A 13688-nucleotide genomic window follows, 5' to 3' on the forward strand; every position below is an offset into this window, starting at 1 on the left:
AGCTGTGCACTAGGAAACAAGGGGGTTTATGTCTTATAAATGCATTTGCATATTAGTTTAATTTACAATATTTTTTAAATATAGGAGAATAGTTAAAAGTCACCATTTAGTGATGTTTAAATGGTGCTTCTCTTCCTGATTTTTTTTCCTGGCAGCTTTACTCACTGCTTCAGCTATGTGCCCTTCCATACAGATTGGTTGGCTTTTTTTAAAGTAAAGTTAGATTTCACTTTTTCCCCTGCTAGCTTTGCCATTTCCATCCTAAATTGCTTATTCAAGGAGTGTGGGCAGCTGCTAACTCGAATCAGTTCACGTGTGTGTTTGCTGCCTGTCGTGCTGAAGCCTCTTCCTTCTATGTGCCCTTGCTGGCTCACAGGCTGGTGCTGCTGTAGCTGGTGGTTGCCTTCAACTTCTGTTTTCGTATGACAGGCCTTAAATGATACCAATATTGTTACTTAAAGACATTTCTGGCTTCAGCTACCTGCTCACTGCCTGCTGCTTCTTCACATCATGGCATGGTTTTCCTAAACCATTCTGTTAAGTGGTCACACTGTGATCCAGGTGACTCCTGAAGATCAGTTATAGTCCATTGCTTAATAGAGGGATAGGTGTGAGAGTTTTTCTGGTTTGTTAAGGTGTGTATGGGTAGATTGCTATCAAAGAGAAATTTTCTACACTTGTGTTCGAAGTAATCTCTGAAAGCTCCTGTAAGCTTCTTCACACATCTTGTTCAAATGTGTGTGACTGTTGTTTTCATAAAACTTCCCTAACCCCTGAGTAGCATCTGGAAGTGAAAGGTCTCTGGGTCAAAAACAATGTAGCAGCACAAATTCCTATGATGTTTCCAGTCTGTAGTTTCAGTGTGTCACCTGCAGGACAGATGAGTTTGTATTTGTTGTGAATAACCAGAGATACTTGCTATGAAGCCTTTGCCTAGAGGCATGTGCACTCTGGACATTTTTCTTGCATCATTTGGAAGTGATGCAAAGGTCCTGTATCTTTTGGAGTACTGTTATTGTCAGGTCAGTGAGTACTGAGCCAGGAGCTGGCAGGAACAAGCTGGAAGGAGATTTTCTGTTGTCTTTGCATTCATTCACACTCTGACCTGTAAGACCGTAGCAGTGAAAAGGGAAACAGGTGCCCTGCTGCAGTAGAAAAGGGGGGGTGAAGGGGGAGAAGGTCTGACTGCTTTAATTCTAAATCTTTCTTAGCTGCAGACTTTTAGTGTATCGGGTGTACTTCTTCAGCCTCTCTGAAGCTCTGAAGTTGCAATGTGGTTTGGACAGGTGTTTGCTAAGAGTAAATTTGAAACTTAATGAACCATATTGAGCTGTTTGGAATCTATAAGTCCATTTGTCTTTTTTTTGCCTTTTTTTTTCCTCACCAAAAAAAAAATTAATATCTTCTCAAGTTCTATCTCATCAATAGTCCTGGATAGTGAAGATGGAGGGATTACTTTTTCCACGTGAAACATGACTGAGCATAGAAAGGGAGGACATAAAGGTCTGAGGTTCAAAATAATTGGCAGTGTTGATGGTGTGGTTTCTAAGGACTCTTATTTTTTTATTAATATTGCTTCTAAACTGTGCCAGTAGGTATTGTGATCTCAAACTAATGAATTTCATGTTGCTGTTTTGTGGTTCCTGAAATGTTGAGTACAGGAGTGAAGCAAAGCAGATCCCAGTCTTTCTGCACTGTCCTACTTCTGACCCAAAGCAGCGAAAGGGAGCAGCTGAATTTGAGAGGCTTTTTTTGTGAGCATGGTGCATGCAGTTCAAGCATAATGAGTATTGACATTTAATTAGAAAGAAGTATCACTTATAATAGGCTTCTCTGTTAGCTGTGCCCTTATTCTTGGGGTCAGGGAGGAGCAAGGGAGGAAATTGTCAAATTGTCAAAATAGTTTATTTTTTAGATGAAATAGTAGCTTGCTACAGTACTATCTCACTAATTTGCTGTGTTCTGCTATACAGCCTCCAGATGTCTCTAACAAATTCACCACTGTCCTGTGTAGAGGAACACTCATTAATTATTATTCTTATGTTAGAAAGTATGAGATTCTGGGAGTGACAGAGCAAGGTGTTTTATCTTTAACCTTTGTCTCTTTTAGTAATTATGTGATTATAACAGAGAAAATCTTGTTTGATATCACACAGCAATTGTTCAAATTTGAAACCCCTTTCCAAAGAAGTCGATAAAAAGCATTATCCCAGGAGGTCTTAATTTAAAAAGAAGTCCTCAAGTAATTTTTTTAACTGAGAGTACTTATTAATTTAGGCATCAAGCCTGTACTGAAATCCACAGCCAACCCCATGAAATCCCATGTTCATAAAATGAGATGAATTAACAATCTTAGAAACTTATCCAAGCAGCTAGAATATTAAATTAATTCTCTGCTACTGGCATGTGTATAGGAGAAGCTGATGGTGGAGGAGAGAGGCTAAATTGAGCTTCTTTTCTCTCAGCTGTTGAAGTTAGGGCCCAACATTTTCAGAAACTGTCGGATATACTTTAAGAATGAACACTTGTTGTGTTAGATTTGGCTCTTCATGTGGTTGATTGAGGATGTAGAAAAGGAGGATGTAAGAGTAGCTCATTCATTAAAGTGCAGGTGAGACGATGGATGTTTTGAGGGGCGAATGAGTATATTGTTCTTTATTGCTTTCAAAAGTGGAGTACTTGCAGATAGGAATTTTGTTTGCTGTTCTATCCTTCTGGCATCTGTGAAGAATTTAATCAAGCATCTCAGAGTGTCTGCCGGTAATCGAGGTCTTGGAGGAACGTGTAGAAGCAGCTGGAAATTAGGTGAGCTTGTGCAACATTTTCACGTAGGAAGTCTGGAGGCTGCTCAGGGCCAGGCTGGAACAAAGGGAGCAGGAGAGTTTGGAGCTGCCAGCCCTCTGCAGATACCGGGGCTAAAGAGAGCACAGTCTGGTGACCCACCAGTGAAGAGAAGTTGCTGAGATTTTGGAAACCTTACCTTCCTGACTTCCAAAGCCGGTGTCTCCTTGTATCCAGTTTCTCTTGACAACTGCCTGGGAATGCAGTAGCACTGAAGGACTCCTGCTTGTAGTTACATTGCACAGTCACAGTAACTGTTTCCGTTCATCAACAGCAAAAATGTGATATCCCTTTTCCAGTGAAGTTTTAGGAAAAGTTTAATAAGTGGCCGTATAATAACTTTTCAGGAGTATATTGTTTTCCTTAAGCAGAATGAATTTGATTAATTTATATATTAAAGATAATAAACTTGGAAATTAAACAGAAACTTTTGATAGAGCCCAGAATCAATAATGATGCTGTTGTCTGACTAGAAGTCTTGCTGAAACCTTTGCACCTGGTGACTGCAAAGTGAAATGAGCCAATGTTTACATATCAGCTTTAAAGACTGATGGATACTTTCCATTGTTTGGTCAGCAGAAAGCAGGAAGAAATGAATGAAGTATGAATTGTTGGATCGAGTTCAGGATTGTAGTGCATGGGTTGATTCACTTAAATGAAAATGCATTTCTACTCTGATTTTATTTTTAAGGAATGTCCTGAAGCTGTGGACTACATCAGAATTGCTGAAAGCTTTCAAAACAGGTTTTTGAAAGAAAAAAAAAATTTGAGCTTTTGTGTTGGACTGATGTGGAATTCCCTCAAACAGTGCACAGTCAACTAATGTTTAGCATTTTCTGACTAGTTGGATTAAAACATTTAATGTAGTTTCACTAACATTTTTTCAATAAACGTGTATGAAGATGGGCTCTAGATGTAACTCAGTGTTGGTTTGAAATAGAGTTTGTTGTATTACTCTGTTTAAACCTTAAAAATTGTCTTTGTATTTTTAATAGAATTTTTTTCCTCATAATTAGATTGTCTGGGTAATTTTAGTAACATTGGGGTCTACATTTTACTGAATGTATTCAAACTGCACCATGTGGTAAGGTCTTCTATGAGTCTGGCCTACTTTTCCACCTCTTGTAGCAAATTCATGTATTGTGTTGTCCCCAAATGAACAGGTGGGCCACGGTGGAAATATATGCCTTCTGGGTTGCTAAAATACGAGCTTATGAACAAATGGAAATCTGACAGTGCATTAACTTCTTATCTGCTTCAGAGGAGCCATGAAAAATTAAATTTCTCTTGTCCTGTCATGCACATGTGCATAGGGCAGTGTGTTAAGGTGGTTGCTTTTCTATGCAGTAATGAAAAGTTCTTTAAAAGACAGTTTGCATCAAGTCAGCAAAGTAGTTGCACTCCTGGATAAATTAAATTTCTGTTAATTACATGCTTAACCAACTGCTTATTTATTAAGCTGCTTAAAATCGGTTAGTTTATTGTAAACCGAAGCAAATTGTCATTTCACTGTAGACATTTACATAAAAGAATAAAGGATGCCGAAAATTTACTTGAAGCTTCTGTATGCTTTTCAGTGCCCTAACCAAGCCAGTATTGCAGGAATGTTCTGCCCTTTGATAGGGAACACTCCCTTGAATTGCTTCATCACTTGAAACCTGAGCTCAGGCAGGAAATGTACAACTTACTCCCTCCACAGACCTGAGAGGTGAGTGGAGCTTCATTGCACAAGTTCTGTCCTTCTCCAGTTGCTGGAGCAGCACGTACTTTGGATTGTTAATTCATGTATCTAAATATCACATGCTCAGCAGAAGACACTGAAAAATTATTAGCAGAAACCTTCTTCATATGTGAAGATTAATCTGAGTCCAATTTATATAACATACTTGCATGTATAAAAATAATGTAGAGTAAGTGGCCGTGGCACTGCCCATGACATGGATGTGCACACATGGTAGTACCTTGCTGAAGTTAGCCTGCTGTTTAAACCAGTTCTTCTCAAACTTTTATTTTGGTTGAATCTCAGCTTTTATCTTTACTGTTACTTCATTTGGGGATGCAGATTTTACTTTGGAGCTTAGATAAGTCCTCTTTTTGTTCCATACTAACTTCAGCTATAACGTATTTTTGTTGCAGAAGTATGCAACCAGTGTAGCTGAATTTTTATCAGTTTTTGTCATTTTAAATATCAATATGTGTTGGGAAATCAGATAGCTATGATTTATAACCTTATAAGCAATAGCTGGCCATCCTACTATGTTGGTAGTAAGTTTTCAAAATGTATAGCAAGATTTGCAATACATGGTCAGGAGAAATTATACCGTCTGTGTTCTTGGTGCGTTTATGTCTGGAAGAAAGGAGTAGTAAAGATGATATGGATGCAATTTGGGGCCAATTATTTTGTAAAACAAATGTGTCGGAGTAAGTCCACTAAGTGCAGGGTCTGTCTGTACGTAGCAACTGCATCCTTTTTGTAGAATGGACGTGTGCTGATAGAGGTTTAAATACAGGTTGTGTGTGCAGGATTGGCCACAAAGCAGTTACATGTAATAGCCCTGGCAGATCTTAGAAGGAGGAGTATTTTTGAGAGAGCATGTGATGGTGAAGGCTTTTTAGCTTATTCCCTACATGCTTCCATAGTTTCTTTGCTGACATGTGGAAAGAATAACTTTGAATGTGGTTTGCAGAAAAGTAGTCATTCTTTTGTCACCTTCCTCTCTATTGTGTTCATGACTGATATATTTCCATTTTTTAGAAGTATTTCAGGATTTCAGTCATTGTACTTAGCTGTAAAACTAAGTTCCCTAGTTGCAAAAGTCTCTTAGTTTCATGCAAGAAACTTGTCTGCTATGAGATGGTGGTTCAAGCTACTATGTATTTTATGTGAGACAGGGAATATAGTTTTTCACTGCCTAATCTGAAAGTACAAAACATGGTTTCATAAGTCTATGAAGAAGCATTCATGAATGACTGATGTCCAGCATGATGGGAATATAAGCTTCACACCAGGAAGATGCTAAACTCCAGACTGTGAAACAGCAGGAGAGAAATGTGTGTCCTATTTGTTTCTTTCTTCCTTAAAGAGAACAGAAAAAGTGTTGCCCTTCCAGTCTGGGAGCTTGGTGAACTGTTGTTCTGACCCAGTATAGGTGGTCCTGTTTCCATAGCAAACTTATAATACAGTGACCTCTTCCTTGGATTTGATCATTTCATTTGTGTGCATTGAGAAAGACCCAAATCACTCTCTGTGACTATTCGCTGTTTTTTGTTTGGTGGGAACGAAGATGATCTGTGTTGGAGCACAGATAGATCTGCAGGTTTGGTCTATCAAAGGAACAGAGTGAAAGGTTGCTTGGTGTTAAAGGATTTAGAGGGTCACTGAGGGCAGATTTTCTCCTTGCTCACTTTTATGGATTTGTTGCTGTGTTTGAAACCAGAAGTTTTCTGTCTATTGTAAGGTAGCGATGAGGAAGGAAGAAATACTGTTGGTCTTGTCTTGGTCAGCAAAGAAGACAAATATAGAGGAAAGAACAGGGCAAAAGGCAAGACATGCCTTTTTCTTCCTTTAAAGCATGATGATTTTTGGCCTTTAGCAAGTCTTTTTTTTTTTTTTCTTCAGCAAAATTGTGGATTGCTGAGTTAGACCCACCTAGCTCCCTACCAAATGGATTTGTGAGGACTGCAGTATTTATTTGGAAGCTAAACAGTCCCACTTTGTGCACTGGTGTTTGTATTTGTGGAAAAGGACTCTGAAGATAACCCTTACTGTTTCTTGGTTGATTTGTTACTTTTTCAAATCCTTGTAAAATATGCCTGTCAAAGGGTTATTTCTGTGGTATGGAGAAACTGTTTTTAATCAAATGGCATGCTTTTCTGAAACCTTCTTTGATTTAGCTCACAGGCAAATACCATCCTAAAGTCCTGGCTACTGGTTGTGTAGGTGCACTGATAGAGATGCCAATCTTTATGCTATTCTGACTTGTAGAGCAATTGGCCTTGAGATCGTATCAATGTGACAAAATACTGTTTGTGAAATGTTACCTTGTTGGCTCAGGTCACTGGTATAGAGGTTCGGTTCCTCTTCTCTGTTAAAGGTTTTCTCCTGCTTTTTACTTTTGAGAGCTGTAGAAGGCATAGCAGAAGCAGCCTCTCCATGAGGAGCTGTCAGACCCATACTTTGTTCGGGTTAAAACTTGAGAGTTTTAATGTTTGCAACACAATTTTTCATTAATTTATCATTAAGAGAAAGCCATGAGTTTAGCAACTGGTGGGTTTATCTGGTGCCTGTATCCTTCAGTTTGTCATGTTGGTTTAGCAAAACAAAAATAAACTTGCTGTAATTGTGCATGAATACAGCATTGCAGTTCTGAAGCCAGAGTGACTGAGTTTCCAAAATAAAAAAGCTGTCTGGTAGGGAAGCAAGTACTTATTAATCTGAAAATGCTGGTTAAGTCAAAACTGAAACATTTTGCAAGGATGGATTATCATCAAGAAGATTTTTTTATGTCTGAGGTGTGTGGTCATGCTTAAAGAGCAGAAGATGTGATTTAGAAAAGCAAATTACCTCAGGGATTTTTAGGGCAGTTGCTCAGGCTGTACAGTGGAAAGATGGTTAAACTGCCAAGTCCCAGTTTGGATCGCTTTCCCATGAGAGCCTGTGTATCGAAATTATCAACCATTTAGGAGGGGACTGATCTTTCACTTCTTACCCCTATTCATTTGTGTGTATTGGAGCACAGATACCTCTTACAATCCATACAAGCTCTCTAATCACTGCTGGAATATTTGCTGTTCTCTGCTAAATTCTCCTTTGTTTTCTTTATCGTGATACACCCCACCCCCCTAAATGTAAATGTTTTTGAAGTCTTCATAATTTTATACAGAATAAGGAAAAATCAATTGTTTTATATTCAGTATTGAGAATACCTGTTTTCTTTTACTGCTCTTCAAGGTATTTTAATTTTATGTCTCAATATGTTCTCTGCTTAAGTTATGAAACTTCATTTGCTTGTGCCCTTGTCAAAGGATGTGGAAATAGTTTGCCGAGTGTATAATTAGGTGAATCACAGGCCCTGATCCTGTGAGGTACTTGAGAAAGTAGCTGGTGTCATTGCTTAGGGCTAATAGCTTCAGGTGGGGACATGAGTACTTTGCTAGTCCGGGGCTGGATGATAATCATCAGAAAAAGTGAGAGTCCATTCTTACATTTCATTTATCAACTGTCAGTGCAGGGTGTGGACTTGTGACGGTCACAGTTCTTTACTTAGAGAATAAGAATTGTTTGTGCTCTCAAACTGACAAATTGACATAGGCAGAAGATTCAGTGGTTTGATGAATCTTAAACTATTCATGTTGTAATTTATAAAGAAAGGGGGAAGAAATAATGCTAATGTTTTTACTACGACTCTGCATTCTGTGTCTAATGATTACACTGTGAATGCACAGGCCTTGCAGAATAACGCATCAAAGTCTTGTGGATTTGCTGCTTTCTTTTCTCTGTGCTTTTTCTCTATAAAGCTTTTTATGTAAGCATATTTCTTTTTGCTATGTTGCACTGAAATTAGTTACTTAATTGCATCTAACATTGCAACCTAGTAGCCATGATGCCCAACAATTACGGTGCATTTTGAATTCAAAATGCTGTTCTGAATCTTTAAAAAAAAACCAACCAAAACCCAAAAACCCCAGCAAAACTACAAAACAACCTTAAAATAGAGAGGGTGTGGACAAGGGACAGAAAGTAAAGGACTGAGTATTTTAGTATAAGGTTGTGTTGTAACTTGGAAGACATTGCTTCGTTATTGGCTACGATGAATTTAGTATTCATTCTTCTGTCTGTAATGGAGTTTTTAAATAATGGACTTGCTGTTTGTTCACCTTTCTTTGAAGTATGACATTCTTGCATTTGCATTTTTTTGATCTTTTGAAATTTTGTGTTTGTTTTGCCTGCAGACCCTGTGTGGACAGTAATGACCGCACGTTTCCGATTGCCTGCTGGCAGAACCTACAATGTACGAGCGTCTGAGCTGGCACGGGACAGGCAGCATACGGAGGTGGTCTGCAACATTCTTCTCCTGGATAACACTGTACAAGCTTTCAGAGTTAATGTAAGTTGTTGGCTTACTGCAAATCAATATCCCAGGCCTGCTTTCCTTTGCTGGATTTGTATGGCTAGAGTTTGACTTCCTGTGTTAGGTACAGGATAGAAGGGCAAGTTGTGTTCAGGCAGACGTGCTTGTACATGTGCATGCTGTGTTACTGTAAACTTAGTCATTCTGGCACCCTCTAACATCATCATTTCAAAATCCAATATACAGAGCATAATTTATTTCTAGTAGTTCTCTTTATGGATTAAAGTTGTCTAGTGGAAATGGAGGACAGTATTGACACTGAGTTGAAAGAAAAGCTTTTGTTCTGCTGCGTTCTGATTTTTGCATTTTGAGCATGAATAAGATATAATGGTAAACTGACTGTGTTCAATCATCTGTTTGGTTATATTTGATCACAGCTGTCATCTTAAAGTACTTCCCTGCTTTTTGCTTTTCTCAGTTAATATTCTTGTTCTATGATTTCCCTCACTTAAGCTCACCACCTTCTGTTACACTGGTGAGAATGGCAGGAAAACAAATACAAAGCTGGTTGCTGAATACTGAGGACTGTTAATGGAAAAAATTAATAACTTTTATATATGAACCTGGAATTTAAAATATATTATTCTTCCCATTTTCTAATCTGTAATCCTTGATAAGGGGTTAAAATGAAAATGTTCATGGTTTTGTGTGTATGTTCCCACAAGCACAACCCTTGCTTTCAACTTCCTGAGGGGAGAAAAACCCATGAAAAATAGGCAAGGACCTCACAAGAAAACATTATAGCATTTAAAGGGATCTTTGTATGAGAAGAACCAGAACTCAACAGGAAAGAAGCTGTAGGGTTGTCCTGGGGCAGTAGAACTCTGCTTTTACTTTATAAGGTATAGAATTGATGATTTACATGGAGAAAGGTTGAATAATGTGATGGTGAAAGTTACAGGTGGCATGATTACTAACATTTTTCAAGAGAAAACCTCTGCAAGTGGAGTGAAGGAGTAGCTCAGTGTCAAACAAGGCTGTGGGACTTCAGATGGGAAATGAAGGAGAAACTGAAGCAGTTGTCAAATCTGTGGGGATAAGTTTAATTCAGACTATTTGAAAAAGTTCTGGTGTTCAGTAATTATATTGAATTCTGATATTCAGTGTTCAGGAAGGATATTGATACATTTGAATGTTTTAGGGAAGATTGGTGAGAGGGATTGCATTTCTCTGTTCTATAATCAGTGGTTAGAGCCTGTGCAGCCTATAGCTACCCATCAGAGAAGTGAAATCTGTTATCTAGCAAAAACTTGCAAGGATCCATTGTCAAGTACTTAAGGTTTAGAGATAGGTTATTTGGTTTAGATATTTCAATCAGGATAGAAGAGTTTAGGATGTTCTCTTGAGGCATTTTTGTAGTTCATTCAGAAAATATTTAACTTTTCAGGACTTCTGAGGAGTAAAGTGTGGGTAATTTTGAATGATGGAGCTGGGGGAGGGATGCCCAAAGACTTTGTCAACATCAAGGCCTATTTTTCTTCTGGGATAATTTTTCCTATATCCCTTTTCCCTCTTCTCTAACTCTTCTCATCCTTGGTAACAGTTTCCCAGTCTATACTGCTTCCCAAAAAGCATTATGTGGAAAATGTAGATTGATACAAAGCACTAGAAGCGCATAAGAAATTGTAAATGTTCTTGTCTTTGCTTTTAGGTGCATGAGTTCTCCATTACGGTATCTGTCTTGTAGTTTTTTGTTTGTTTATAAGAATTGGGTAACGTAAGGAATAATTGTTGTACAATAGGTATGGGAGATTGTGCTTCTTTTTGATCTCGCTGTTCAAAAGCTGTGTGTTTTTAGAGAATGCTAGTGCCTCTCTAGAGCAGAATCACCAGGTATAAATACTCTAATGTCTATTCTGTCTCTCCCAAGAAAAATTTATGTAATATGTTCTCACCACCTCCCTAGTGTACTAAATATTTTAGTTGCATGGATCACGCATTACTGCTTATACAGATCAGTCTGCAAGTTTGTCTATTAAAACTGAGTCTCGGGAATAAAAAGTTCCTTGGTGCTGAATATTTTGATCTCATGTCTTAGCCTCAATCTGTTTTTTCACAAATAGGGAATAATAAAGTATTCAACTGTAGCAAATGTAACCTACATGGTATACAGGTTTTCAGGTTTTATAGCTTTGTTTTACTTTATTGTGGTTGACACTGTACTTAGCAATAAATATTTATGGAATTGTTTTCAAAATAAGAAGAACAAAGATAACATCAAATAAATTAGCGTGTTTTTTTCCTCCTGATGATTGCTATAGGTATTCTGTATGCTAATGATTGTAAAACTTAATCATCTGGAGTATGCAGTGCTGCATTAGTGAAAATGTACTCAAGTGCTGTTTCTTCTCCAGCAGCAAAGTACTGATCACAGAGAGTGTCTCTTGATAATTAATGTGACATGTTCTAAGTTCACATTTTAACCAGCCCTTTCCATTGATCTGCAAAATAGGCAGCTTTGTGCTAAGCTTTACCTTGTATAGAGCATAACAAATCAAACCAAATAATCCCTGTGGACTGTAGCCAGACAAAGGTTATATTGGTTGCAGGCAGAAGAATCAGTTGGAGCTAACCTGTGCATATGTTTGAAGAGTAGAAATCCTTTCTATAAAATGCTCTGCTTACTAAATGAAGAAATCCTGCTTCAATCCTGAAAAGCGGGCTTCAATAGAGCACGTGGCTGGAAGAAATGAGGTTGACAAGTTAATAATGTGATCAGGATGATTTGCATTACCATAAAACTGCTTCTTCAAGATCAAATTACTTTAATTTGTTTTAATTACTTGTTTAAATACCTCAAATTATATATTTTCCGTGCAGGCTGACTTACTTGTAGTCCCTGAAAGCCAGTATGTGGATACAGAGATCACACTGAATTTGAGGGAAAATTAAGTCAAGGTAGATGGGATGGGTTCTTCTGTGAGCAAGGTTAGTGGTCATGGGCAAATGTTTCAGTTTGGAGCCTTTATTATCCCAGAACGCTCTTCAAACTTAATGCATTTATGCTCTAGCAGAAGTAAAATCTGAAAACCTGTGAAATAACCCAAACAAAACAAGAAAAAAATACCCCCAAAAATCACATACCATCCCCACTGTAATTTTAGAAGTTAATATTTTCAGTAATTTAATCTTGAGCATTATTTAGTTATTTGCACTTTTTTCTTTGACCAAAAAAAAGAAAAAAAAACAAAAAAACCCATCATCCCATTCCTCTGTCATCAGAAGTCATAATTTGTTTGGACTGACACTACAGCAATACCTCATGTTGTTTGCAGTTGATGTGGCCAGTGACAAAACCAGAACGTCAGAAATACAGTGAGAAGGTGGTAGTAGTTGGTAACCAGGCATTAAACCTGTGTAGTTGCAGGTGTTTGTCTAAATTTTCAGACATGGGTGTTTGTGAGCAGGTAACAATCATTTTGCAAGTAGAAATTAATGTATGTATGTATCTAGTGGTACTAGATGATAGATAGTTCATAAAGTGCAGTTAACGTATTGATGTCTAATGTTTATGTCAAATTTGTCCTGAAAGGCCAAAATTTATGAGCCATTTTGCCTCCAGTAATGACTGATAAGTACATATAACCTTTTAATACTTCAGTCTGGAAAAAATATTGATATTTTTGTGTCTAACTACTGCAGTTTTGTGATAGATAGTTCCCATTTTTCATATGTTTCCATTATTTCATGTTTTACAAGGAAATGACAATGTTTAACTTTGTATCTCTAGCAACAAAGCAAGTTTCTTTTTATGCTCATCTACATTAATTGGTTTTGCTTTTGTGTAAAACAAATCAAACATTTAAACTTGCTATCTTATTTTTTTATAATTTGGAGCAGCTGTTCAATGTTGTGATAGTATTTCAAATATTTTGGACCTTTCTCAACAAGCAGGATTGTGACCTTCACCTGCTTTGGCAAGCTGCAACATCATTATATAAATATCAGAGATGGGTTAAACTGAGGTCTGGTTTTACTAGATGCTTATCTTTATTTTGCACTGAGAGTAAAACATTCTGATCCAAACAAATGCTTCATGTTGCAATTAGTGTTCTCTTACCAAATTTGCTGCTCAGTTGCAGCAGAAATACCTTCCTTGCGGTCGTGAACTGATCTTCTATGCTTCTTAATTCAAACCGACCCGCGAGTTCTAAACTTTTTCACTTGGAAACATCTATTCAGATATTTAAGAAACAGTACACATTGTCAGGATTAGATTGGAAAAAAGCTACGGAGATGGTATCTGCAAGTTGCTTAAAGAGGTAACATGTCAGCTGTGGTAATTTTAAGCCTAAACTTGGGTTCCAAACGTCTCCCATTTTCTGGTAGTTACCATCATAAGTTCTCAGTTTGAGTTCTTATTTAAATCTACATGGGAAAAATGCCAAGAGGCAATTAGTGTTGCTATGTAATTTTAAAATTAGTTTTATTTGCTGTTAAAACTGTACTGATGACTGGTTTATTTCAAAATATAGCAGAAACTCCTAATTTAGTAAAAATGAAAGTGACTATTTTTTGGATTGTATATAAAAATGCCTTATGCATTTATGCTGTTTTACATTTATTACATTAACATCTGATTTTTTTCTTTGTTTGTTTTTAGTAATTTGGAAAGTAAATTTTTCCAGTAGTGAACTTTTTAACAGTGGTGCTTCTATATTTTGTTAAACATCAAGAAATTTTCTCTGTAGCATTTTTTTTTAATTAGATCTTTTT

General features: G+C 37.3%; 1 protein-coding gene across 1 annotated transcript in view; it reads left to right on the forward strand.

Moving 5' to 3' along the window:
* Positions 1-13688, forward strand: part of PTPN4 (protein tyrosine phosphatase, non-receptor type 4) — a 113052-nt gene that overhangs the window by 32221 nt on the left and 67143 nt on the right. Inside the window, exon 2 of the mRNA XM_027678930.1 lies at positions 8794-8948. Within this exon, the coding sequence (XP_027534731.1) occupies positions 8794-8948 (155 nt within the window). The remainder of the gene's footprint in view (positions 1-8793; positions 8949-13688) is intronic.

Source organism: Neopelma chrysocephalum, unplaced genomic scaffold (assembly GCF_003984885.1).
Source record: "Neopelma chrysocephalum unplaced genomic scaffold, ASM398488v2 Primary Assembly neopelma1_44, whole genome shotgun sequence".
Lineage (NCBI taxonomy): Eukaryota > Metazoa > Chordata > Aves > Passeriformes > Pipridae > Neopelma > Neopelma chrysocephalum.